The 26,851-nt window shown below is 34.2% G+C and overlaps 3 protein-coding genes across 8 annotated transcripts; 1 reads left to right on the top strand and 2 right to left on the bottom strand.

Moving 5' to 3' along the window:
• The first annotated feature begins 14 nt into the window (after positions 1–14).
• Positions 15–6,407, top strand: LOC149735241 (V-type proton ATPase subunit S1-like). Its single transcript, XM_089878839.1, has 9 exons — positions 15–171; positions 927–1,056; positions 2,128–2,187; positions 4,056–4,218; positions 4,743–4,825; positions 4,928–5,124; positions 5,209–5,262; positions 5,467–5,716; positions 5,864–6,407. Exons 1-9 carry the CDS (start codon positions 86–88, stop codon positions 6,071–6,073), a joined length of 1,233 nt encoding a protein of 410 aa, XP_089734965.1. The 5' UTR covers positions 15–85; the 3' UTR covers positions 6,074–6,407.
• On the bottom strand, positions 6,134–14,931 carry LOC149735240 (solute carrier family 35 member E3-like). Of its 5 annotated transcripts, none has more exons than XM_089878842.1 (6): positions 14,774–14,931; positions 14,211–14,487; positions 13,165–13,362; positions 12,980–13,090; positions 11,568–11,723; positions 6,134–6,823 (listed from the first exon to the last, which is right to left on the bottom strand). In XM_089878842.1, exons 1-6 carry the CDS (start codon positions 14,791–14,793, stop codon positions 6,782–6,784), a joined length of 804 nt encoding a protein of 267 aa, XP_089734968.1. In that variant the 5' UTR covers positions 14,794–14,931; the 3' UTR covers positions 6,134–6,781. The 5 variants fall into 5 exon arrangements, with proteins under 5 accessions (XP_089734968.1, XP_089734966.1, XP_089734969.1 ...); XM_089878840.1 differs by lacking the exon at positions 6,134–6,823 and adding an exon at positions 8,630–9,006; XM_089878843.1 differs by lacking the exon at positions 6,134–6,823 and adding an exon at positions 10,079–10,712.
• A 2,656-nt stretch (positions 14,932–17,587) lies between these two features.
• On the bottom strand, positions 17,588–25,235 carry LOC149735239 (uncharacterized). 2 transcript variants are annotated; one of them, XM_089878835.1, is made up of 6 exons: positions 24,426–25,235; positions 22,349–22,491; positions 19,866–22,050; positions 18,912–18,994; positions 18,769–18,853; positions 17,588–18,406 (listed from the first exon to the last, which is right to left on the bottom strand). In XM_089878835.1, the coding sequence occupies exons 1-6, from the start codon at positions 24,996–24,998 to the stop codon at positions 17,792–17,794; spliced, it is 3,684 nt and encodes a 1,227-aa protein (XP_089734961.1). In that variant the 5' UTR covers positions 24,999–25,235; the 3' UTR covers positions 17,588–17,791. The 2 variants fall into 2 exon arrangements, with proteins under 2 accessions (XP_089734961.1, XP_089734962.1); XM_089878836.1 differs by lacking the exon at positions 24,426–25,235 and adding an exon at positions 23,271–23,364.
• Between the last annotated feature and the right edge of the window lie 1,616 nt (positions 25,236–26,851).

The following is a 26,851-nucleotide window of genomic DNA, read 5'->3' as shown; positions in this document are numbered from 1 at the left end:
ATCAAAATTTACCATAGTTAGTTTGTTATATAACCTTGTTGTACTTAATAGGAACTAAGTTTTTATAGGTTTATTAGATATAATCATGATTAAATGTTTTCTAACATTATTTCTTGTCTCACTGGTTTCCTGCAATGAGTTTGTTCCGTATTTAACTTGGACCAACATGGAGTAAGTGTTTATGTTATCTTTTATCGTAAGTCGTGTTGCAAAAAAATGTATGAGTTTGAAATAATCAGTCTAGCATGCTGATTAAACGTTGCAAATTAAATAGGTATCTCGTATCTGTAATGAAAAATGTGACCATTAGTATAGGCCTACTTATTTAACTGATTTAATAAAAATGCCGGCACTAGTAAAGAATCCTCCGGTATATAGCAAAATATTCTAGTCGAAAGTGTTAGAGGTTGGTGGTTAGGAGCTGATGGTTAGGGGGTTAGTGGCTACCAGACTGGAAAATATGTCGTTTACAAAGGATAAAACCTCCGCGCAGAATTTTCAAAATTGGTTCTTTTAGAACGATGTTTGAATTGGACGATAGGCAAATGTAACAAAAATATTGTGACGATTCTATTTAAATAACAAACTGACGATGCAATTTATGCAAAATATGTCTTTATTATACTACTGGTTGGACTTGATTCTTGTCTGTTACGTTCTCCTAGCACCAGATCCTTACTTCATTTTTTACACAAGACTCTATGAGCACTAGATCTTGGTCGGATTCCCCGGAATTTATAACAGTGGGTTTAAATGAGACCTACGGAATATTTTAAGACCAAAATTCACGTGCCACCACTCACCAGCGACAGGATTCTTCTGACGCTTATTTAATTTATGTTATATAACATTGTTGCATGTTGAATGTCGCTAGTTTTAATACAGTCGTAATTTGTGTTCGAAACTTAAACTAATTTGTTATGCAGGGGATTATCTTGCAAGAGACCAATACAGTTCCATGGCGCCATGAATATTCAACATATTACAAAGGAGCACTATAAAAAATGCTTGGCTCCTGGGAAACCAAATAAACTTCTCATATTTTTAGCTGACCAGGTATAATAAGTTTTATTTAGTTCCTGAAGTTAGCTAGATGTTCATAAAAATGAGTGGTTGTTAATTTGTTCACTTAATGTCAGGGCCATCTTTTAAGTTGGATCTGTTTTCTTTCATGTTTTGGGAGTTTAAGTTCAGGGTTATTGTAAATACAAGCTATATTTGGGGATGCACATTAAAGAATAATTACGTCCCATAAAGTCTTAGAATACTTTATCTTGAATCTAGAATTCCAAATTTTTATAGAAGAATATCAATTTTACCCACATATTATATATCAGTTTATTGACACTACTATAGTAGCCGTGCAGCCCGTGCTGGATCATGTACTTTAAAATGAAGTATCCCAATAGGTAGTTTTTGCGTTGTGCTTAGGATTCATATCTGCTAAACTTTGGAATCCTCGTCATCTTAAAGCACATTAAAGTTTTGCAAAGGTATAATTTTGAAAAAATTACCCTTGTATTTGTTGGGCTTTCAAGAAATAGTGTTCTGCAACTTCATTTCAAAGGTTGCTTTTCTCAACGTCTCGTCATCTCTTAATAGCTTCACCTTTTTCATTTTTGCTCTCGCGTGTAACATTATAGCCATAGCATTAAGCTTGGTGCTCGGCCGGGTTTCCAGCCGAGCGTCAAAAAAGGGGACGCTTGGTCACAAGCTTTTAAGTTGGGGTTCGTCTCGCCACATCCCTGATTGCTATTCGTTTTGGGTTAGCCGTTTTCTCTACATACGTAGTTACAAATTAGACGTTTTAAGACTATCGTTCTCTGGGTATTAGAGGCAAAATGATCATCATGGTGCAAAAATTACCAAATACTACAATTTTTGATTATTTAAAAGCTCATGATCCAACAAGGCTACTATTGAAGGGTGAATAAACTGTAACATGTGGGTAAATTTGTAATATGAATAAAAGAAGATTTGGAACTCTAGATATGAAATAAAGTATTCTAGGATATCCTAGATTACCTAATTATTCTGTAATGTGTGTCCTAAATTGCGCTTCTCTAGCCATAGTCATACTAATACTAAAATTTTGCTAAAATAATTAATTTAATTATGTTATTACAGTTAACTGTGGAAGATTTTACTTACTTTGGAAGAAATGAAAAGAGTTTTGAAAAAACAAAAGTAAGCAATAAACATAACATGCCCAGGGTGAACCTTCTCATACTAGGTCCAATACATGGATATTACATATTTAGTCATGACTGTGTCTATGTTATATTAGATTCTTTTACACGTTCCTTATTTACGTCATAATAGCGATTTTTATTATTAGCAATTCAGAAGTTAGCAAACTTGATATTCTACATTTACCACGGTGTTATTTCTCAACTACAATTGAAGCAGGCACTGATTTTTAAACGGTACTAAGATATGCCAATCTAGGTCTAAAAGGAAGCGTGAGACGAAAAAGTGGTAATATAAGACTAAAATATTTTTTGTGGGGGTAATAAAAGACAAAATTCACAGACTTCCATTTTTCTCTCAAATTAATGCATTAAAGAATTTGAAGGAACAATATTTATCTGATGACATTGCACCAACCTCATCCCTCAAAAGAGTTGGACGTTAAGTTGTAATAAACGAAAAATAACTTGTTTTCCCTTTTTTAATATGCCATCGTGGCCATAGAGTATTATTAAAAAAACTTGGGAAACACTGTTTTAATTACGACCTAATCGCAAATCACTCGTTGATTGCTCAACTCATAAAAGCGATTGACACCTTCATTATTGTTTGAGTTTGAAGACAGGTTAAATTCTTTTTTACATTTGTGATCAAGTAAAGGATTCAGATACCTCAACCCCTTGAACTGCCTACAACGAAAATTCGCTAGTGAGACCAGATTTCACTTAAATATATGTGGGTGTTTGTTTCTTCTTCTTGATTGCAAGTTCATTTTTCCTGTTAAACGGAAGCAATATCCCTTTGATTATAACGATAAAAAAAAATTTAGTATAGTCAAATGGGGTAATAAAAACAATGGGGTACTTTGGGTAAGAAAGCACAACCCCCCTAGCCCGCTTAAAACATTTTATTGCAAACAGCCTTTGTGGGTAAAAAGAATACTAAATCAAATAAAAACTTGACAAAAACTTTTTGTAGAGTTTGCTAAACCTTTTTTTGTGGTAAGGCCTTTCGTGATAAACTTATTATGAATGCATTTATTTGCTACATATTTAAGTGCCTTGCTGCTGGTATAATTTAAATTTTATCATAATTTCATACTTCTTCTCTTGTTTTTTTTACCCCAAAATTGCTGAATGGGAAGGGGTCAAAAGACTGTTTTTTGCTGTTTTTGTTTTTTACCCCAACCAATATTAACTTTCTGATTTAATTGATTTTAAAGGTAATTAGGTATCAAAAACAGTATTTTACAGCTTTGCCTACTTTTTCTGATGATGTGGTTTATGTTTTAGGTTAAGACTGTTACGTTACAGGTCATTTCTATTATTGTGATGTTGAATTTAGTTTAGATTAGGCCAGGTGTCCTTTAGATTTTCAAAAGCCTAATCATTTAGTTAAAGGGACATACAAACAAAAATGAAAACTTGTATATGGATAGAGATACTCAAAAGTGACCTAAAGGTACCATCAAAGTTTTTCAAAATAAAACAGCTTTTAAAAAATTGACGTGAAATAAACCTGCTGGAGTGAAAAAAAATTGACTGTTTCGACAATGCATGGGACTTTCCGTAAGAAAAAAAGACACTGAACTTTGATCGTTTCTAGTTTCTAAACTGCTGAAGAAAAATCCAATTTTATTTTGGATTTGGTATGATAATGTCTGATATTTATAATTAAATTGACTGTGAATTTTATCCAGTTTACTAATGTTATTATTTAGTTAGTATTACTAATACTTGATATTTTTGTACCAAAAGCTAAATTAATCATTCTAGTGTTTTAATATCTTGGCTTGTAACAAACTTAACTGGCTTGTGGATCTGGTTTTGTTGCAAGATGATAGTTAATTAAACGTTACATTTTAGAACTTTATCAAATCTGATTCTTCATCTCTTACTGCTTCTGTAAAACCAATCCAAGACTTGAAATCCATCCAATCCTATCTTCCTAGTGCTGATGTTGAAGTTGTAAATTTGAAAATCGACCGTTCGACATTTGATTCACTAACAACCAGTATTCAGCAAATGGGTAAGCATTATGTCAAAACTCATCACATAAATCCGGAATAAAACATATTAGCGATTGTTTAACATGATGATTTTACCTTGGTCGTAGGCTCGTAGCACAGTTGGTTAGCGTGACACCTGTGTTATTACGACTGTCATTTTCCGGACACACCAAGATAAAACAAGTTACATTCTTTCATTCACTTGTTGATTGTTGATTGAACTGAATAATATGTTTTAGTTGTATTTAGAAAAATTGAATAACAAAACTGGGGTTGCTAGTTCTATTTCACCAACCTAGCTAGACTTCTAGGGTGGCGTAGGCCTCACAGGAAAACTGGGGTATGACGACCACGCAAGTCTCTAATGTTACAATATACATTTATGAATCATTTGTCTTAATAAAAGATGTATAACGTACATTGTACACTAAATGCACATTTAGTACAGATACATTTTTTAGGTTTTGTAGCATTGATATTTTGAAAAACGAGCATAAACTTGGTCTGATGTATGTGATATTTACAATTACACAATTCGTTTCAGATGATATAGTGTGGGAGAAACTAAACAACATTGGTGGAAAATATGTTGCAGTCTTAACCACTGATGCGACATACTCTGTATTGGTAATTCATTTTAGCTGTTTGCCTACCTGTTAACTTGTTATGTTTGATTTTTTCTCTCCTAATTGATTTTTATTATGATGTAACAGCATAGTTGTTGAACAGGGATCTCCTTCCGAGCGACATGTTCGGATACGTCGTCAATCTGAGGCAGACAACAAGACTTCGGATGTTTTAATCAAAGGTCCATGTGTCTTCATGAAGTATTCAGACATCATGTTAACGATTAATGTAAAAAGACACGTGATGGTACCTGATTCAAATTCTACACAAGTTGGTAATTGTACAGATGGGAACAACACGTAAGTCCAAGTTATTCTGTAATTTTTCACTTGTTACAATTGTTACTGTATTTTATCTACATTACCTTCAATTTGATTTTCTAGATTAATTTTATCCTTAAAAAGCAAAGATGATGCCTCAATAAAGGCCAAAGTTCGGTAAGTCTTACATTTTAGTGTTGTAATATAAGGCATATATTTATTTATATTGTTTTGACTGGAAGCTACAATACCAGACATGGTGGTTTAACAGAATTGCGAAAGTCGGGAATGAGTGGTATGGATCCACATGTTTCTATATTGTTGTGATATATTTGTCTTAACTCTTAATAAACCTGTTGATCACATATTACATTAACACAGCATGGATTTTGTAATGAAAAGATTTAAAACCTCTGCAATGGATTGGTGGTTCCTCTCAAGTGTAACGGTCGATTACAATCAATTTAATCAGAAAAACACGGTCGTTAGTTTAAAGAGCCGTACATTCAGAGATATTATATCTGCTCCCAAAAATTGGTCATTAGTGTGTGGTGCGCCACCAAATATGACAAGAATATTTGCGAAAGTTAAGGATGGAATGAATCTTTATCTTGAATTTACAGGACTTCAGGTATTTTGTATAAAACTTTATGTCAGGCAAATTATTTGGGTAATTCCACTGCAGCAATCAAGTGATAGCATTAAGATGTTCTGCTCTCCTATTATTGTTTTTAATAAATTATATGTTTGACATTGTGTAATAGTTTCTAATTTGCAGGTACAACCATTTGATGTGGTGAATAATACATTTGGTCGAGCATTAGATTGTGAAGGTTGGTTCACTATTGGTATATGGACGGGCTTGATTGTCACTTTATTATTGGTAACAATTCTTACTCTTGGACTCTGCATGATTGCACAAATCACTACAATGGACAGATTTGATGATCCGAAGGGAAAACAACTTTCCATACCTCAACAAGACTAATCATGCTATTGTGCACAAGATGTTTGGAAATGGTCGGTGACTGGTACTAAAATACTTGCGTTTATTTAGAAATAAATAACAAACGCCACAAAATAGAAACGCCGTTAGAAACTATTAACAAGCTATGAAGTTTTGGTTTAACATAAAAAATGATGTTGTGACTGACTTTTGGATTTATTTTTTAGAAACAATTGTTGCTTATTCTGTATAAAGATTAGTGTTGTACTCAATGTATTGATTAATAAGCAACTATGTTTGTTTGAATTATTAGTTAATATTTGTTCACCTGTGCGCTATAATGGCTTGTACTGTGCAATAAACTTCACTTGTGTAAGACTAGATTTCTCTATGGTTAGCTCAATAACATGCTAGTGACCTACGTAGATGTATACCGAGTTATATTTAAAAACTTTAATACTTGTATGATCCAAGTTATAAGCATACTTTTTTTTATTTATCATCCATCCCCGCACTTTTTTGAATAAAATATGTTTCATTTATTAGGATTTACGTAGCGCTATAACATATTTAAGGCTGGTTCGTGCAAAAATTCTAAAAATATGTTTTTATGACGAATATTAATTTTCATAATTAATATTTTTTTGAATTTTAATTTTTCTAGTTTGGAATCGGTACCGCTGGGGTCTAGTTAGTACAGTGTCCAGATTGTGTGTTAGTAGCACAAGTAGAAGATATTAAAAGTGACCGCTATGCTTTTTGTATTCTACGATCACCTTGGTCCACCAGCACCTGTATAGTAGGGTGGGATAAATATTGTATCCTACAAACGTGTATGAACTTGTAATAACAGAAAATTGATAATACCTATTGATAAGGTTTTTATTTTTGCTACAAATTGGGTATTACTGTTTATGGCACAAACCACTAATTTATTATCACCAAGTGCAAATGACCAAATTTCGAATACATTTTCAAAATATTATCTTTTTATTATATCAGTATCTTATAGTTGAATAACCCCCGAGGTATAAATACTAAACAATTCATGCAAACTAAAAAAAATTCACGCAAACTAAAAAAATTTATTGGCACACGCAAACTAAAAAAATTCATTGGCTTTACTATGATTTAGCGAGCATTAAAAAATAGCACCTTACTATTTCGCATTTTTTTACCTGTTCAAAGTATACTGTTTCTATTTTACATATTTTTTTAATGTTTAAAAACAGTAATCACCTTTTACGGGCGTTTTATAAAGTCGTGATTATACTGTCGAATAATTCTGTAAGCTTATTTTCCTGATTACCATTAAATGGGAGTCCACCCTACTATATAACGTTAAACCACCCTACTATATAACGTTCCACCCTACTATATAACGTTCCACCCTGCTATATAACGTTAAACTGATATTTTTTGTTCTTTTTATTTCAAATTAAATTCATATTTACCCCTGGCTGTTTTCCCTATATATATATTCTTTTTTTTATCCTTTTTTTACAAAACTAAAATTAGTTTTATGAGACAAAATCGAACTGTACGAAATATTCAAGGCTGTTTTACGAAACTATGAAACTAGTTTAATCGTTCACACTTGTAAACTACAAAATTTCATCGGCTTAGTCTTATTTTTCCGACATTCAAAATTAGCACCTTACTATTTCGCAGATTTTCACTTGTTCAAAATGTACTGTATCTATTTTACATATTTTTTAATATTTTAAAACAGTAATCAGCTTTGACGGGCGTTTTATAAAGTCGTGATATTACTGTCGAAAAATTCTGTAACATTATTTTCCTGATTATCATTAAATGGGGGTCCGTAAAAAGAAAATTTAAAAAAAGTCACATCTGACAAAGTGTCGCATATCCTCGCGTGGCCAGAAAACAACAGTCGTTATCACATGGTTGTTCATCATACACCTCGTGTCAGCAGCTTACGAGTGTGACGTGTTGTTTTTTTTTCTGTGTTTTGCTGTGGTGTTTTTCTTTCTGGTTTTGCTTCCGTTGTTAATGACTTTTGTGTTGGCGCCCTTTTCTCCTGTTTCTCACATCTGCCCGAGTATTGTATAAGATCAGCAGTTCTCGTTGTGTGTATGGTTGAGTAACATATGTTTAGAACGTTGGTGTATTTGATTACTCTGGTCAAAACTTAGTGTATTCGAGCATTATCCTTATACCGCTCTGATCGTTTTATTATATATAGTAGTTTTTATACCTATGTTATTAAACTGTTAAAAAATCCTACATCAGTCTGGTTAGTCGCGGTAGGCCGTTAGAGCAGCGTCCCGGACCAAACACTTTACGTAACACGAGTTACTATATGTTTGTTACTTTGTGGGTCATTATTTTTTTTTATGTACGGATAATATTTTGAACAATCCATTAGTGAAATTGGGTTAGAGCAATTATCGTTTAGTATCTTGCTAAATGACACATACGGCCACAATGGTAGCAGCGTCGAGCCTTGAATCCATTACCTCTGGGTTACAGACATGCGCGTTAACCAACTGTGCTATGGCGCCGGGGAGGAGACCTATATTTTTCATTGTAACGGTGTTATGATTAAATTATCTCAAAGCGAATAAACACAAATAATATAACGACAAATATTTATTTCTACACATATATTCTAATGCAATAATTAGAAATTCTGATGCATCAACCTTGTCATTTTATGACATTCCTCTCAACGTTGGACCATTTGAGTTCGACAGTAAAGTTTTGTCCAGTTTGTTTTTTTCGCTCATGGTAAAGAAAGCATACATTGCTGTTCCTGTCAGAGTTACTATTACCCCTATGGCTTGCCCAGGAGTAATAACTTCTTTAAACAATATAGAACCCCCTAATATTATGAGACAGATTTTCAGTTTGCAGAAAACAGCATATGTAACTACAGATGTTTTGCTAATGATGTAAAATACCGAAGTGCTCACAGAAAAAGCCAGAAGCCCAGATAGAAAGAACATCGCCTATATCAATAGAAGTAATAGTAGGGTTGGGAAAGACGGGACTATAATACAGATATAAAGAGTGGGGGAAGATGGAACAGTTAAAGGGGGATACTAACGAAAAATGAAAGTTTGTATATGGATAAACATGCTTTAATGTAACCTAAAGGTACCATCAATGTTTGCCAAAATGATACGGCTTCTAAAAAAATTGCTTAAAAAGAACGCTGGAGTAAAAAAATCGACTGTTTCGACAATGCATGGGGATTTTCCATAAGAAAAAACTTCGCTCAAATTTGATCGTTTCTAGTTTCTAAAAAACTAAAGAAAATTTAAATTTTATTTTTGATTTTATATATCGAATACTTCTTCTTCAAGAGTATATATAAAAAAAAACTGTACAACATAGGCTTCATTATGTTTTAAATTTTTCGATTGAACCTCGGTACATACGAGATTATGCTGACTCAGCATATTTTCAAACCTAATGTTAAACACGAAAAACTGACTTTTTTATAAAAAAAATAGGCACAGCAGGTACTAGTGAGACATAATGAACATTATAAAATAAAAAAGTGCTAAAAATTAACTAATAAGGAAAAAAGTGCTGAGTCAGCATAGTATGTAGCTATGTTTAATCGAAAATTAAAACATAATAAGTCAATGTTTTTTTTCAATTTTTTTAAGGTAGTTTTGAGAAGAAGCATTCGTTATACCAAATCAAAAATAATAGTTGAATTTTCTTTATTATGTTAGAAACTAGAAACGAACAAAGTTGAATGAATTTTTTCTTATGGGAAATCCTATGCATTGCGCCACTGCCATTTTTTTACTCCAGCGGGCGAATTTGCTGTTTTAAAACTCATTTTTTTCAAAAGCTGTTTTGTATTTTAAAACTTGGATGGTAGCTTTAGGTCACACATGAGCATATCTATCAATACGCAAATTTTAATTTTTCGTATGTATTCCCCTTTAAGCACATATTAACCAATATTTCCAAAATCAAACTACATGGCGGGATTTGGGCGATACCACGAATTAATACCAATATTCCGTTATTAACTGATAAAAAAATATTAAAACACACGAGGAGTTCTTTAGCGATTTGCACAACAGGTGTAAACAACGACGAAATAACGACTGTTTTGTCATGACGAATTTTATTCATTCATTTATTTAGGTTAACCTACAAAACTTCATTGTGGGGAAAGACGAGACACAAAATTAAAACACTTTTATATTAATATAGTACGGTGTGAGAAGATCGGACACTTTGTCGGATGAGATTTTTTAGTTTTCTTTTTGGAGGCTCTTTAATGATAATCAGAAAAATAATGTTACAGAATTATTCGACAGTATTATCACGACTTTATAAAAACGCGCGTCAAAGCTGATTATTGTTTTTAAATGTTAAATTTTAAATGCTCGCTAAATCATAGTAATGTCGATGAAATTTACTAGTTTGAGAGTGTGATGAACGATTAAACTATAGTTTTATAGCATCATACAAAAATCCTAAATATTTTGTACAGTTTGATTTTGTTTGATAACACTAGTTTTAGATTATTGAAAAAAAGCTGAGATATAAACATGAGGAAAATAGGGAGGGGTCAATATGACTTTAGTTTGAGATAAAAACAACAAAAAATGCTTTGGTTTTCATTGCCAAAGTTTGAAAGGTTTGCATTATTATTTTCTTATTTTCTTGATTTTTATTAAATGGGGGCCTGTAAAAAGACAATTTAAAAATAGTTTCGTCTGACAAAGTGTTCCATCTTCCCCCGCACTACTATAATAAATATGTTCGCAATTCATTCACGGACGATTGTAAAAATCTATGAAAAGTGGCGTGTGCGAAATAGTATCCAGCAATGCCCGAGTGGCAGAAATATAAACTTTGTTGAAAGTTATGAGAATTTAATGTTATTACAAGTTGATATGCATTTATACGATACAATATTTACCAGTGATGTTTAAACAATACTTCTCTTGCAATAACATATTGTAAGTAACATGTTAAAAACTATACAAGCGGGGCGAGAAAACGAATGTTCATTTACACACAGAATCATTTTTGTGTTGTTTAGGTGTGTCTCTAATAATAAATTCATTTATAAATTAAATTTAACAACGATTTAAACAGTTCGTCGTGCTCCGTCGGTTTTTGAGCTGGTAAAATTACATCTGTTATGCGAATATAGCTAAATAAATTTACGTGTGTTTTAATATATTTCTTTTAATTGTTGTCATAATATATAAATAAAAGTATGATAGTAATAGTTCGTGGTATTACCTTAAATCACATAGTTTAAGTTTCACATATTATGAGTTTTGAAAATATTGGACAATATTTTCTTAAAAGTCCCGTCTTCCCCCTACTTTATTATATAATATAAAAAGCTTAAAAGAGAAACTGTAACAAAACGCTCAGTAACTAAACTGTACCTATACTATTTGATAAAACCTAATAATATCAGGCATTAAAGTAAAATTAACGTAGGATATATATTTTTAATTTAATTTCTTGTATGTTTGACCATGTCTATTTTTAAACCAAAATTCAAACAAAACAGTCAACCCACCGCATCTGAAGCATTGGACGTATTCATAATTTTCAAAACATCCGGCAACTCTATGGCAACAACGAGCACGCTCAAAATAGCCGAAGATATCGACGACTGGTAGATCAACAATTGTGGTGGGGACAACTCCAGCTTTCTTTGTTTTGTTTCAATCCACTGTAGAATACATTGTTTAATTTTAAGGACAGCAATAACCCTACTATAAATCTGTGGTATTTTGTCGCCAGTCCTCTACTCTCCACTGTTCCTAATTATCAATTTTCGTGATTTTATTTATTCTATTCTATGTGGGTGAGGTCCGGCAGCGTATCACGTCATGGGTCCTAGGATTTAGGCCACAATTGGCCCATTACCCCAACTCCCGGGGTGCGACAAGGGCTTTTATGATAATGGTTGGGTGATCTTCCCTTGACAGCTCGGTCAGGGTTAGATGCTCCCGTCTAGCGTTCGCATATGCAGGGCCTGTGCTAACATAGTGAAAGGATGTCTCATCTTCCTCGTCTCAGACAGGGCAGATGGGACTCTCACTTTTTTTAAGTTTTTGCAGATGACTGACAAACGCCCTGTTATCACTTAAAGAATGGAACGTAACGTTTGCCTTGGCAGCTTCAGGAGTTGTTCGGAAAAGCACCTGCTAATGTTTCTCCTAAACTCCTTCGTCTGCCTGCAGCTTTCAATATGTTTTGTCCATTCTTCCTGGTGTTTGGCCCAGAGGACCCAGAGGGCCAGATCCGATTTACATCGGCTAATGGAGATAGGTAAACCCAAAGTTAATTTAGACCAAGTTAGGAAACGGATTGTAAAACAACGAGTCTTGTTATCCATTGTCCCCGCGTCTATGACGTCGTGGTCGCCGCCATTACGGAGCCCACGGCACAGCATTTTATCATTGCTGGGTGCTGTTTTTCGTCTTAATATTACGATTTTTCAAGAAGCAAGCACTTCTGCGCGCAAAAATGGCTTTCCACTAATGTTATATCTTATCACAACAATAAACCTCACATAAAGAATCAAATTCTATTTAACACTCAAATCGATTAAAAAGTAAAAAAATCAGAAAGTATTAAGTATACCAACCAAAAACATAAGGGAACTTGTTTAAAATATAAAAATACAAACAAAAACGCATAATTTTAACATATGCTGGTGTATCTAGCTGCAGTTTTTCCTGTCAATTGCCTTTTTGGCTCCCAAACTTAACGGGTATACCCGGTAACGAAAATTAAGGTATATCTTTGTAAAAATTATATTGGGCAATATGTGCTAAAGGGTCCCGTCTTCCCCCATTGTACTATACGTTTTAGCTTATGTTGTAACCTAAATTAAAAAAAAAACGTTTCTCAGTTTACCCATATAGGTCATATCAAGATTGTTTCACGGATTACAAAAATAGTAGAAAATCTCTCCCTCACCGTGTAATATAAGGAAGATGCCACCACAGCTGTAAGTCCGAACAAGGCTCCCAAAAAATTCAGTTGAATGTCGGTTGAATAGTTAATAAGGATCCCACCCACCACCATAGACTATTAGAAAATAGTTATATTATATTTCCTGCGAATTGTGACAAAAGAATTATTATCTGAAAGTTTCAACTTACCAACGCTAACTTGGTTTTTGTAGTGAAATGGCGGCCGTAAAATACAGCTTGAATGACAAAGGTGAGAGGATCGCCAAGACATTTGATCAGTTGGTACGTCCTGACCTGGTTATACTTGAGCGACAAACTCGTGAAAACGATAAAAGAACAAAACGCCAGGCAAAGGGGAATTACCTTGATGATAGGAACCCTTTTTACCTGAAAAATATTGGAGGTTGTTTTGGACTTTAATCGATGCTTCATTACTTGCATATTTACGAAACAATTAAAGTTATTTTTTTAAAACGGCTCAAGATTTTTAAACAACTTTTACAGACGAACTAGAATTTATGCTGTGTAGCGACCACTCTTATTTTCTTCCAAATAAATGTAAACATGTTTTTAACCGTAAGCGTGTTTTAACAACTGTTGTTTTGTCGCTATACCCTGTCTTTTCGTTTAAAATATTTTTAAATCTTCGCTACCGTAATCGAAGAGACCAATAAAAGTTATTATTATTATTATTGCTTTAACACAATAATTTTTGTTTCCTATTCAACCTAATCTGTCCTTGCTTAAAGAATCCGAAACTGCTACTTAAAGGAAATAAAACAACATATCCATTGAAGGTTTTCAGAACCAGGCTAATAATTTTCTTGTTGATGATTAATAACGTGTGGTTCCAAGTGGCACCTTCGTCACTGACTTTACGCGAGAACTATATGAATGAATGAATTTAACTTACTTTATCCTCGCGTGGCAAAAACACAACAGTCGTTTTCATACGGGTGTTCATACACCTCGTGCCACGAGTTACCAAGTATGTTACTTTGTGGGTAATTAGTTTATATTTTTGTGGATTTTTTTTTATGTGTAGCTGATAATTTGGACAACACATTAGTGACCACTGAGTTGAAGCAATTGCAGTTAAGTGTCTTGCCCAAAGACATATTCGCCCACAATGGTAAGTTGGTAACAACGACGAGCCTGAACCCATTACCTATAGTTAGAGGCGTAGGCGAGCTAAACAAGTGTGCTAGAGCGCCGGACAACTACACATGACTTACCTGTAAATAACCAGCGAATAACATTCCAAGTAAACCAACAAAGGTACTCAAGAAATGAAAACAGGCAAGGAACAATGGTGGTACTCCATAGTTGACGTACAACGCCTTGTTTGAGAGAATAATTAATACGCTCGCAACAAAATTCACAGTAAGTGCAATTAAAGCAACTTGTTTTCCCCCTTCATTGACGGTTATGACATCATCTGACGTCACATTGTCTTGGAAACGCGGCTGAATATCTAATTCTAAATCTTTACGACGTTGCAGGTCTACTTCCCTGTGTGGAAAATAATGTAGTTTACGAAATTCTGTTTGCACGACTGTGACTGTTTTCGTATAATGAGTTGCATACACAACTGAAAAGAAGGCATAATCAGCTATTCACATTGTGTTAAGTTGAGCTGCAATGGAAAGCATAGTATACAACAATATTTCGATTAAAGTTTACGGTGCGATTTAGTCGCGAATCTATTAAACAACAAGTGTTTAGAATAAACGATAAGGGCACACACTTTCCCCAAAAGCATAAGATTCAACTTAGAACCAGCAATATATTAACTTACCTCTCACCCACTTGAATCATTTGAACTAATCCCAAACAATGCTGAACAATATGCAATAAATAAACCAGCAAGTTTTACGTACTAAACAAATAAAACGCTTCTAAATAATGATCTAGTAAAACAGGATATCGACAAAGACTGAAAACCACAACTTTGCCCGGGGCGCTTAATATTTTAGCGAATGTTACCTCGCCTGTATCACTATTAGATAGCTACTTTAATATAAAGGAAAAAGTGTGCACGTGTAACACTCAAGCTCGATTTCCTATGATGTCACAACAGTCGCAACACGTTTAATTGCGTTACTATCAATACGTGACAGTTGATGACAGCATGAAATTAAATGCAGAATTGTAGTTGTTTGGTTCACATTAAAGTATACTCGCAATATAAATTCATTAACGTATCCTTAGAGGGGCATACCAACGAAAAATCAAAGTTGTGTATTGATAGATATGCTCAAATGTGATCTAAATGTACCATCAAAGTTTAAAAATACGAAACAGCTTTTGAAAAAATGTGTTTTAAAACCGCAAATTTAGGTGCTGCAGTAAAAAATTGGTCGTGGCAAAATGCATGAGATTTCCCATAAGAAAAATTTTTAGTCAACTTGATCGTTCCTAGGTTCTAAAATACTGAAGAAATTTCATAGGAGAAATTTGATTTTCTTCAGTAGTTTCGAAACTAGAAACGGTCAAAATTCATTTTTTTTTCTTATAGGAAATTCTCTGCATTGTCGAAACAGCCAATTTTTTTACTCCAGCGCGTTTTTACACACGTATTATTTAAAGGCTGTTTTGTTTTGGAAAACTTGGATGGTACTTTTAGGTCACATTTGGGCATCTCTATTCATATACAAACTTTTACTTTTGTTTAGGTTAAACTGATATATAGTAGAGTGGCGAAGACGTGACTCTTAAAAGCACATATTGCTTGATATTTCTGAACTCAAAATATAGTAGGGTGGGGGAAGATAGGACACCTTTCGCCAGTAATATCCAAACATCTTGATAGTTTTTTATCAATTACCAGCGGTGTATGGAAGTTGTGAGGATATAATTTTATAATTCTTTGAATGTTCTTTGTTTACAATTAAATGGGACGAGAAAATAGAATAAAAAGGCGTCCCATCTTTCCCCACACTTATATATACGATTTACACAACATATGTAATTTTAACGATTCGCAAACAGGCGGGGTAAGACGGGACAGTTTAAAATCTTTGTTAATTTTGATTAATAAGTGAATTTATTAAAAATTAGGTTTAAACATTTTGTTTCGGTCCAGTACATTAATTAATAAATAGTGTTTCCTAAAATGTATATAAACTTGCTGTGACAAAAGAAAATTGATAAACTTATATTTTTGCCACAAATTGAGTATTGCTATTATATGGTTCTCGCACCTGTCATAAATTATTTTTAGGTGCCGGTGACTGAATTTCGAATATGTGTTTTATACAATTTTTCTTATTGTATAAGCATATCATTTATTATATTTATTATAAGTATATTATTTAAATAACCCCTGGAACATAAATTATTGAGTTAAAAACAAAACCTGTGTCGACAAACCTACAGAACTACAAAGTGGGGGAGACAGGACGAAACTTTTTTTTTATGAAGAGCATTCTGCAACTTGAAATTAGCAGCATGTTCATTTTTTTGCCACGTAAACTTAATATACACAATTTTAAAACGGTTCTTTTTACTGATTTTATCCTTAATTTAAAGCATATTAACCCCTACCTATTTTCCTATGCAGACTAAATACTTCAGTTTTTCTCACAAAACTAAACTTAATTTTGTAAGATAAAATCAAACTGTGCAAAATATTTCATGATATTTTATTCATTACGATACTGGATTGGTGGTGATTTAAACTCGCAAACTACAAAGCAGTTTTTATATGATTTGCAAGCGTTTAAAATAAGCATTTTATTTTTGTGTTTTTTCAGCTATTTTAAAATACATGTTGTATTTGTTCAGCACCGAGTTTTAAAACTTTACAACAGTAACCGCCTTTACCGTGCACTTTGTTGGCCCGTAAAAAAATTTTTTTTAAATGCTGTAACTGTTTTTGTCTATCGTCAAATGGTTAACCGTGAAAGAAGATTTTAAAAAAACGTCTTCTTGGAGATATTGACGTTTATTGTTTGTTTACATTGAAAAACGATGGAGGAAAATTGAGTGGAAAACCTTTGGGAAGCACTGCGATGGAGTAGGAAAACCCACAAAAATATTGTTAGAAACCAATCGTCTAAAGTTAAAGGAATTGGATATCTTTTCGCGATCATGGCGTATATTATAGCCTATAGGCCCTAATAAGGTAAGTTGGGACACGGGAAATAAGGAATACTTTTTTAAATCTTATTTTACGTGTATCCCTTTAATAATGAACGAATGCGATCACAAAACAAAAAAAAAATACAGCAATATTCTACAGTATTCTTGCGGTCCAACAAAGTGCGCGACAAAGACGAATATTGTTACCAGGTTATGAAATCGGGTTAAACAAGAACAATTCATTAAAGATAATAAAACATATTAATAAGATGCTTTTTTAAAAGCCCGCTAAACCACATTAAAACTGCAAAAAAATGTAGTTTATGAGTTTAAATTATTAGTCCAGTATCCTAGTTTAATAATACAAATATGAAATATTTTTACTTTGTCTCCTAAAAAAGATTTTGTCTGATATGTTAGGTTTTGCTAGAACAAAGATATGTACATGCATGGTAGGGGAAATATTCAGGAAAGGAAATAAATTTATACCGCGTATAAACGCATCTAACTGATAGCAGAAACTTAAATATAATGTTTCAAGTTGTTTTATTTTAATTTAGACCCAAAATGCACCAAGATTGTTAGATACAAACATTGAATGTCATGAGCATTTCACACAAAACAGTCCTAACAAATGTGCGGTTTAATTGGACGTGCTGTAACAAAATATTAATATTTCTAAACCATTATCGTTTTATGATTGTTAGTCGCTTTCCAAAAAAACAGCTTTCGATCAAACATATGTAAACTGTTCTTGTCGATTTACTAATTTACCATTAACGACACCAAGCGGGCCATATTTTGATATTTCCATGTCGTCTTTGACCCTTGACATCTGCATAAGTTTGTTTTTGTTTCTCGGAGTTCGAAACGAGGATCGGAGTTTTTGCAATGGTGACCTCACTATATGTGACGCGACAGCGGCGTCTAAGAATTTGTCCATTACCTCACTATCAGCATCCATTCTCTTACTTTCACACTGGTTCACTCTCGTTGTCACTTTTCCTGTTACTTGTTGCTTGCCGGCAAACTGCCTGGAACTTTTTTTCATCATACCAGCACGTTTGTTCGTTTCTTCCCTTGATTTTTTAAATGAATTCGAGGCATTCGATTTTACTTCGGTCATAAAACTTTTCTGTTTCGTAGCATTCGAGGAAATCGCCTCTGATGATTCTTGGCATTTTTTCTCATTTGTTATATTTGCTTTTCTGCCCATAATGCTCGCTCTTAATAAAGCAACAGTTGATTTTTTGCCTCCAGACTTGGCAGCCCTGTCTTGTGGTCGCATAAACCTAGAATTAGCGTCTACTTGCTGGCGTTGCAATTCTCGTTTCTCAGCAGCTGGTTCCTATCATAAAATTCAGTTTAACTCATTTGTAACAAATAATAAAGTTGTTCTAGTCAGATCAACTATTAAAATAATTTTCGATTGTTAATAAATTCACAAAACACAGGAACACGTACGACAACCGCAAAACTTGACGTTGTTATCGTTGAAGGCAAATATATGGCTTTTGAATTCAACATTGCAGCAATTTTATTTAAAAAGTTATAACATCTCATCTGGCTAAACTATCCCTCATACCGATGTTTCGACCGGGACATAAAAAACTTTTTTCAAGACCAGATATTTTAACATTTTTTATAATTTTTGTGGACGAGTTAAAACAAAAGCAATTCTATTTCAATGACCAGGGAAGATCTACTGACCGGGTGTTTCTTTACAGTTTCATAAACATGTTTGTCTTCTTTGGCACGTGTCACGTGATGCTGTGGTGCTTTTTTAGATGTCAGTCTGGACAAAGAAAAAGTTCGTCTATGTTTTAATATTGAAAATAGAAAACAATTCTTACTGTTTTGATTGATGTATAGACTGTTGGATTGGTTGGCTTCTTTCAACTGCTTTTGGTTTTGTACTCATAGGTGTATTAGTTACCTGTGAATATATTTAAATAGTACGGTTAGGGGGAAGGGAACCTTAAGCACATATATATTTCCAAACACAAAACATATTACGGGTTTTGGGTGATACCACGAATTAGAACTATCATTATTTTATAAATAAACAGTTTAAAAAAAGTGTAGGCCTACTGTTCTGTAATTTACTTTATCCTCGCGTGGCCGCAAAACGACAGTCGTTACAGTACAGGTGTTCATACACCTCGTGTCAGCTTACGAGTTATACCATGTATGTTACTTTGTCGGTTTTTATTTTTTTATGGGACGCGGGTTTGCATACGACTTCGCATACGACCACGCATCCGGATCCTGTGTACAGCCCCCTAAGACGGCAAAGTTTAAAATCCTTGGAAATTTTGATTAATAAGTGAATTTAGTAATATAAAAACACATAATTAACACGAAACAATATCGCAGGCCTACGTAGTTTTTAACATGCTACCTACAGTGTGTTATTGAATAAACAATGGGAATTGTTTGAACATCAATATGAATTTGTAACAACAGAAACTTGATAATAATTCGAAAAAGTGTATTATATTTGGGTATTGCTATTCTATAATTCGCGCAAGCCACTTCTTATAAATTACCCCCAAGTTCCTGTGACTAAATTCCGAATATATTTTTTATACATTATCTTGTTATTATATTAGAATATCATATTCGAATAATGAGATATAAATTATTAAATTAAAATCAAACCCAAAAGATTGGCAATGCAAACCTACACAACTACAAAGTGGAAAGACGGGACATTTTTTATAGTAATAGTATTCCTTAACTTGTAGTTATACTGGTAAACCTACTAAAATTACCAGTCTTACTGTAATTTTCATAGGTTTACTTACACTTTTCTTTTTCCGTATCGATTTTTTCTGTGCTACTGCCGACTGTCTTGCTTCTATTTCTTGTCTAACGACTTTGATTGAATTGTGTTTGGCGACGGACGGTGACTTAATTGTCTCAGATGTTTGTTGGAGCATGTCCGCCACGTTTCCAGTCGGTTCTGATGTAATGGGTGGTTTCCCTAGACGGGTAGGGGTTTGTACCACTCCTTTCTTCGGCACTCTGAGAGAGTAACCGCGATGAAAGAAAACGTTGTGCTCGGTTGGTGATGAGTGAACCAAGTCATCGCGACTTCGTGTGTGTGGAAGTTCGTTCCGTTTGTTGGAAACAATGCTTGTGGGAAGGGAAACTCGTCGTTTTGTGTCATCAATTAGTGGTTGGTTAGTGGGTCCGGTTGATATTTCAATGGTTTTAAGAGGGGCAGGTTGGGTGAGCATGTGGGGACTGGGGGCCACTGGTGTGAATGCAGATCTTCCACTTGGTGTTATAAGCTGACCACCCAAAGAAGGTATGGGTGAGTTATTTGTGGCTGCATCACAAGATACACCAGGAAATGCAGGTTTGGGACGAAGTACAAGAGCGTTAAACACTGATTGTGCCCGTTGTGGTGAAGGCTGTGGTATGGGGTGAACCTCACACATCAAACTTGCTAGAGATCCACTCACTGAAGGACATTTTGCCTCTGTCGATGGTAAAGTGACAGGAGGTGGCGTAAGAGAGCAGAGGGTTTGCTGAAGTGGCGTCATACTCCGTAAAGTTGGAGAATGTACATGTGCATGGTTGGCATTCTGCTGCAGTTGATCAGTTTTATTTGCTGATAAATCACCGATAGATGTGTCGAGTGATACGTTAGAGTAATGCAACTGAGAAATGACGTCGTTACTAATTTTTTTTTCCGAATCAGGGTTTGAAACAATTTCATTGAAATCAAAGATTTGAAATTCTGTCATCATCCTCATGGACCGTCTTCTTACAATAGATGCTTCATTCTCCGCCACCTTTGGCTCCATGGCGCCGCTTTCGATATTCGATTTCTCGAACACTGCAGCAAATTTTTGTCGAAGCTCTTGTTTTGCCTGAGCAGCTTTACGAGACTTCCCTTCTTTGATAGAAATTCGTTCTTGTAGAGCGAGATTTCCACAGGGTTTCGATATTGCGCTGACCCCAAGTTTAACTCTCCTTTGTACACATGGCGAATTTGTACTCATTCCTTCGCTAGACGAAACTGAAGTGTCTAATGTCTCATCTGCTTTTTGGCATTGGGGAGAATTGTTTTGTGTATCCAATCCGCCATCGTTACAAAAAACACTTTGTGAATATTCTGTCACTTGTTTCTTTCTAGTAGTTGTGACGTCATATGTCGAAACAGGATGTTCGTCAATTTTAACAAATACAGTTCGATGTTTAGGGACAGGTCGGACCTCAATATCGTTTGACTTGACTATTTTTCTCGGAGCACGTGGTTTCGGTTTAGAATCAACCGTGACCGGTCGTAAGTTTATACACGTCGTGTTGAGGTAAGTTTGTCCGCTTGGCTGTAACGAAGAGTTCGCTTCAAACACTACTTCTGTTTTTGAACTTTTTCCTCTGTCTTCCATCGCAAAACAATCATCGCGTGACAAAGTTTCGGTATTGGTTGTTGAATCATCAATACGCTGTGAAATATAGGTAACAGTTTCATTTTCTTCGATCAATGATTCGCATAATGGTGAAGCTGGCGTGACAACTAATGATGTTTGTTCGCGTCGATCTCGCGGTGACGTCATGGAAGAATCTTGGTAACCTGAATCGATGCTGCATTCGCTTGTGTGGAGCGCCGCGTTAGACTCGCTAAGGATTGGTAGGATGCGAAGGTTGTCGTTCCGATTCAATATCGTTATTTTCTTCTTTCGATCAGCTAAGAGTGCCACTGTGCGGCCTGTCCCATTACACATATATTTGGTATCAGCGGAAGAAGTAAATACACCCCCTCTTTCAACTTCTTCATTACATGTCACTTTACTCGAGCCAACATTTAACGGAATTTCATCCTCAACCAAACTTTCCAACCTGGACGCTCCCTCTTCTTTCATCTTTTCATCCCCACATTGATTATCGTTTAAACTATTAACAAATTGGATGTTTTGTTTTTCACTGTCGGTGTCATTATCTTTCAATTTCGTCGCACATGCTGTGTTCAGTGTTTGTCTGTGACGCAATAACTATTACAAACAATCAATTAAAGAAACTTGTGTTGTAATAAAAAAAGTTTTTTTATCAATTACTTCGTGAGATCTCCCAAAATCGTACTTCATATAAATCATGAACGTTTATGAAACAATGCAATTTTTTTTCATTGAATATGAGGTAATTATTACGTCACGACCACTTTATGGAATGAGGTAATATAAAACAAAATAACAAAGCGTTTTGCAATACACCTCGGTTAATATATTATCACATAATACATAAATTTAAAAGTTTTATTTATATATGATCTACTTACTTGGTTACCATGGTTTCCCTGTACATGACGTCATCACGTTGAATGTAACTTCGTCTGTTGATCAACTGGTTGAGCTGAAGCAGTTGTTGAAACATTTGAGATATTTCTTTCTTGAAGTTGAACGTTTTGCCTCGCAGTTCGCCCTAAAGTTACATTGGCCATAAGTCTCACAAGGTTTTAAACCTATTGCATGTAACGTTCTATGTACGCAAGTAAAGTTTTCTGCCGTTTCTGTCAAACATACGGTTAGATATCTTGTCACAACAATCTTCCTGATTAAACAAAGCATTCTGTAACACACCCTGTAGAGGAAGACGGACAGGAAACCGCGGTAAAAACACGATCTTTGTAAAAAAAACGAAATAAAAAAACTTACGACAGTACGTCATAAAGAAAACTATTTTGTCTTAGACACCCCGGCATACCATGTCCAAGTTTGCAAAGTGTGATTGTAAATAGGAAAATATTGGTTGTTTGGATTCTTTATTTTATTACACACCAATATCAGGTGCGAGTGTTATATTTTCTTGGTGTGTAAACGGTAAACTGTTGCTGGTTATTGCACAAATAAAAAACTGTTGTTTATTGCGCTATTTAACACCTATTACATAAACAATACTCTGTTTGTTGCGAACAAAAAATAGTAAAACCTTTGTTACTGGGATTAAAAAATTTGCAATGTGGAAGGGCAAACCGGCTTAACCAAAAGTTAACTAAAGTTTCTGCTCGATACTAAGCCCATAGAAATATTATAAGTGAAGATTGTAATGACGTCATATGCAATTAAAATATCGAGTTTCACTCGCCATTGTTGAATAAATAGATTCGTGTGTTGCTTTATTTTCAGCGACCCATTCCATTGTTTGTTGGCAACACATTAAACTATTGCTTCACAATACGCGTAGAGACACAGTCAACTTACTTTTTAGTACGTTTGTTTAAATGCCCTTGTTTTGCTGCTCATTATTATTGACATAAAATCGGTAAAACACATTCGTTGTTATTCCGAGTTTATCGAGTGGATTTTTCCTAGTAATGAGAATGAGAAAAACTGATTAACGCGTACGGTGTAAATCTGCTTACAACCTCACTTGAGGATAATTGAAATGCCCCCTGGGCTTCGATCTTGCGATAAAACGAAGTTTTAATAATTTATGATACTTGCAGCCGTTAATCACGTGATGTGACGTAGTTTAGGAAACAAGGATGATATTGGTAATTTTGATCATATTGAACAACGTGACGTTATATCCAATTTAGGTAATAGGAAAACCAACATTAAAATTGAAGCATATACAGTTTGTTTGATTTTGATTATGAAGTGCCAATGAGACAAACAGCATTCCGATATTCGAACGAAAATATTATCTATAGTTATTAGACATACAGCTGAACATCACATACAGAATATATTTAATTCTAACTTAGTCCGGCTACTTCCAAGAATTATTGGATTGTTGTGCAGCGGAAATGAACTAGATAACCCTAAACACGTAGAAAGTCAGTGACCCAAAGCAAACCTAAGTTTTCAAGCCACTGATGACGACACGCTTGGTTGGTCATGTGACAGCGGCCTCAGCATGACATCTTGGTTTAAAACGAATAATCACGATCGTTTAAAGAACAGCATCGGAAACTTTTAAATAAAAGTCTCTGGTTACAGTTCCCTTGACTTGGAATCGAACAATTTCGCGTTTATTATCTTTAAAATTAACCACAATTAAACACTTACATACTTCGGTAATTATTGTTACAAGCGGTAAACTTGTGTTTACGATCAATTATACTGTTGTTCTTTTTTTATTATTTTCTCGTTAAAAAACGAATGACGGTATACGACATACGGCAACACATTGAGTCATTAAAATAAAAAGTGCAAAAGTGTAATGTATTTGTTTGATTCTTGCTTGTCACGAATTTTGGTATTTAATTGAAAAGTGTAGTTAGTTTCTTTCCAATAAAATGTTGTTTTGTCCTACAATAAAAAGACGTTTCGATGTTTTGCGCTTATATAGAAGCTCACACAGTCCCGATATAACATGATGCACCCCATGTTTACATGATACATTATGCTTACCATTTCTTGTTTGAGTGATTGTACTTGTTCCCTCAGTTGATAAATTATCGGCTTGTTTTTTATTATAAACATTTCTTCTGGAGACGACACCCCGTTGTCTTTGGTAACATGAGGATATTGGTGGGTAAATAATGGATTCTCAACAGGAAAGGTTTCATATTGTCCAGCTTTATCCGCTTCGATCTGTTTACAATGTTTAATCGCAGCCTCAAGATCTGTGTGGGATTTGCTTGTAGCAGTGAAACTATCGTCATGTACGTGCGCGTTCTTTGTAGATTGAATACCGTTTACTGAGACCATGTACAATGGTAAATTTTGGTTCATTTGGTTTGCAATATATCTTGGTTTTGCGGGGTAAATTTGCGTAAATGTATTGTTGGGTACTTGGTAAGCAGCGCCGTAAGACCGCTGACGCACTGATGGGTGGTTGCCATTAGTAGTTTGCCATTGATCGTTATATTCAGGGGGGTAGTAGCTCGGTATATCAAGATCAATGTGAGATTGCATCGTATCTAATGCTTCATAGTTTGTAGAAGACGAAGCATTCCAATGTTCTGCTTTATGTGAGTACATGGTGCTTTCTCAGCGCTTTTTCAATTTAGAAACAACATAAGTTTAACTGTTAAACCTAAATGGATAACACTGAGCGTATCACACTTCCAAAAAACATTATCTCTGCGGGAAAATACTACAATAATACTAATTCTGCAACAAAACACAGCAATTTATGATCATGGAAGGTTCTCATTTACTTAAAACAAATATCTTGTTTTTCGCTTCACAAAATAGCTTTAATGCTAGAGCTATTTACAAACCAGCTTCTTCTCAACAAATCTAAAAAAATATAGACCCAAAACGAGAGAAGCAATTACGTCATTATTTGTCCCTTTTCTCCCTCGAATCTCTCCTCGCCCATGATGACAAGTTTGTAATAACCTAATCATCTTGTTGTAAGGCTGTAAGCGATCGACCTGTAATACATATTTGACAACCAATAAAAGCAACGTTCTCGTTAAGAGAGCTAACTTCCACATTGGCAAGGCTATTATTAATATATTTACACTGTTCAGGCATATTTAATTTACAGTACAGAGGAAGGAAGATGGAAAACTTAAAGGACAACTAAAGTCAAATTTTATAATTGGTGTGCTGATATATATTTACATTAGCAGTATTCCGCAACTTGTAGTTAAGCTACCAAATTTAACCGGCTGTGCTAGTTTCTGTGCCATGTAAACTTTATATATATAAGTACGTTAAACCAATATTTTTCTTGCTGTTTTAATCCCAAAATAAAGTCATATTGACCGCTGCCTATATTTTTCTCATGTTTATATTTTAGTTTTTTTACAGAACCAAAATTAGTTTTATGAGATAAAATCAAACTGTAATATTCAAGGTTGATTTATGAAGCTATGAAACTAGTTTAATCGTCCACACTCGCAAACTAAAAAATAATCGGCTTTACTATGTGATTTAGTGGGCATTCAAAATTAACACCTTACTATTTCTCATTTTTATCTGTCCAATACTGTTTCTGTTTTACACATTTTTTTAATATTTAAAAACAGTAATTAGCTTTTGACGCGCGTTTTTATTAAGTCGTGACAATACGGTCGAATATTTCTGTAACATTATTTTCCTGATTATCATTAAATGGGGTATGTAAAGGGAAAATTAAAAAAACGTCTCGTCTGACAAAGTGTTCCATCTCCCCCCATATTTACTAAGTTCTTATTCCAATGTTTATTTATACTGTGATGTATATTAATGTAATGCACTTGTTTCTAAATTCTATATAAGTGTGCACTCGTAACTGTTTAATGTAAACTCTGGTGGAATTTCTTTTTGGGGATTTTGATTTTCCATCATGCTCCAATCTTTGGATCAATCTTCTTTAAGGCCGACTCCCCCCATTAAACGGGTTGTGTCCTTACGCACACTTTTATTCCAATTATAGAACTTTAATATGTTTAATTAAATGCTATTTATTTAATTTTCTAATTGTATTGTCTGTAGGGTGTAACGGTCACGCCTTTTATCTAAAACTTTATTACTTTCTTTTTTTATCAATAAGCGTGTTTTAACAACTGTTGTTTTACCCTTACTACCCGTCTTTTCGCTTTTTACCAACTCTCTTGTTTTTCGTTATCGTGACCGAAGAGACGAAATTTTATCATTCGTACATAACTATAACTATAACACGAAATTTTGTTGTTGTTTTTTTTTATCCCAAATTAAAGTTATATTGACTCCTGCCGATTTTCTCATCTTTAAATCTCAGTTTTTTCACATAATTAAAACCAGTTTGATGAGACAAAATTAGCAAACTGTACGAAATATTTAAGTTTTTTGTTATAAATCTATGAAACTAGTTTAAACGTTCACACTCCCAAACTACAACATTTCATCGGCTTTACTTTGTT

Source organism: Ciona robusta, chromosome 5 (genome assembly GCF_009617815.1).
Source record: "Ciona robusta chromosome 5, ASM961781v2".
NCBI classification, from domain to species: domain Eukaryota; kingdom Metazoa; phylum Chordata; class Ascidiacea; order Phlebobranchia; family Cionidae; genus Ciona; species Ciona robusta.
Note: the sequence above shows the minus strand (reverse complement) of the source record. Positions and strands in the feature narration are given on the sequence as shown.

Bases quoted from the DNA above. Each gene is read 5' to 3' on its own strand.
- LOC149735240 (XM_089878840.1), bottom strand. From the start codon at position 14,793: ATGATTCAAGTGGGTGAGAG. The intron at 11,724-12,979 runs GTGAGGGAGAGA...TGTATTCTACAG, and splicing joins CATCTTCCTTATATTACACG to TGGATTGAAACAAAACAAAG. The intron at 9,007-11,567 runs GTGGGTTGACTG...CTATTGATATAG, and splicing joins CGTCCAATGCTTCAGATGCG to GCGATGTTCTTTCTATCTGG.
- LOC149735239 (XM_089878835.1), bottom strand. From the start codon at position 24,998: ATGTACTCACATAAAGCAGAACATTGGAATGCTTCGTCTTCTACAAAC. The intron at 22,492-24,425 runs GTAAGCATAATG...ATGTAACTTTAG, and splicing joins AATCACTCAAACAAGAAATG to GGCGAACTGCGAGGCAAAAC. The intron at 18,407-18,768 runs GTCAGTAGATCT...ATTTTATGATAG, and splicing joins AAACTGTAAAGAAACACCCG to GAACCAGCTGCTGAGAAACG.
- LOC149735241 (XM_089878839.1), top strand. From the start codon at position 86: ATGATTAAATGTTTTCTAACATTATTTCTTGTCTCACTGGTTTCCTGC. The intron at 4,219-4,742 runs GTAAGCATTATG...AATTCGTTTCAG, and splicing joins AACCAGTATTCAGCAAATGG to ATGATATAGTGTGGGAGAAA. The intron at 5,125-5,208 runs GTAAGTCCAAGT...TTGATTTTCTAG, and splicing joins TGTACAGATGGGAACAACAC to ATTAATTTTATCCTTAAAAA.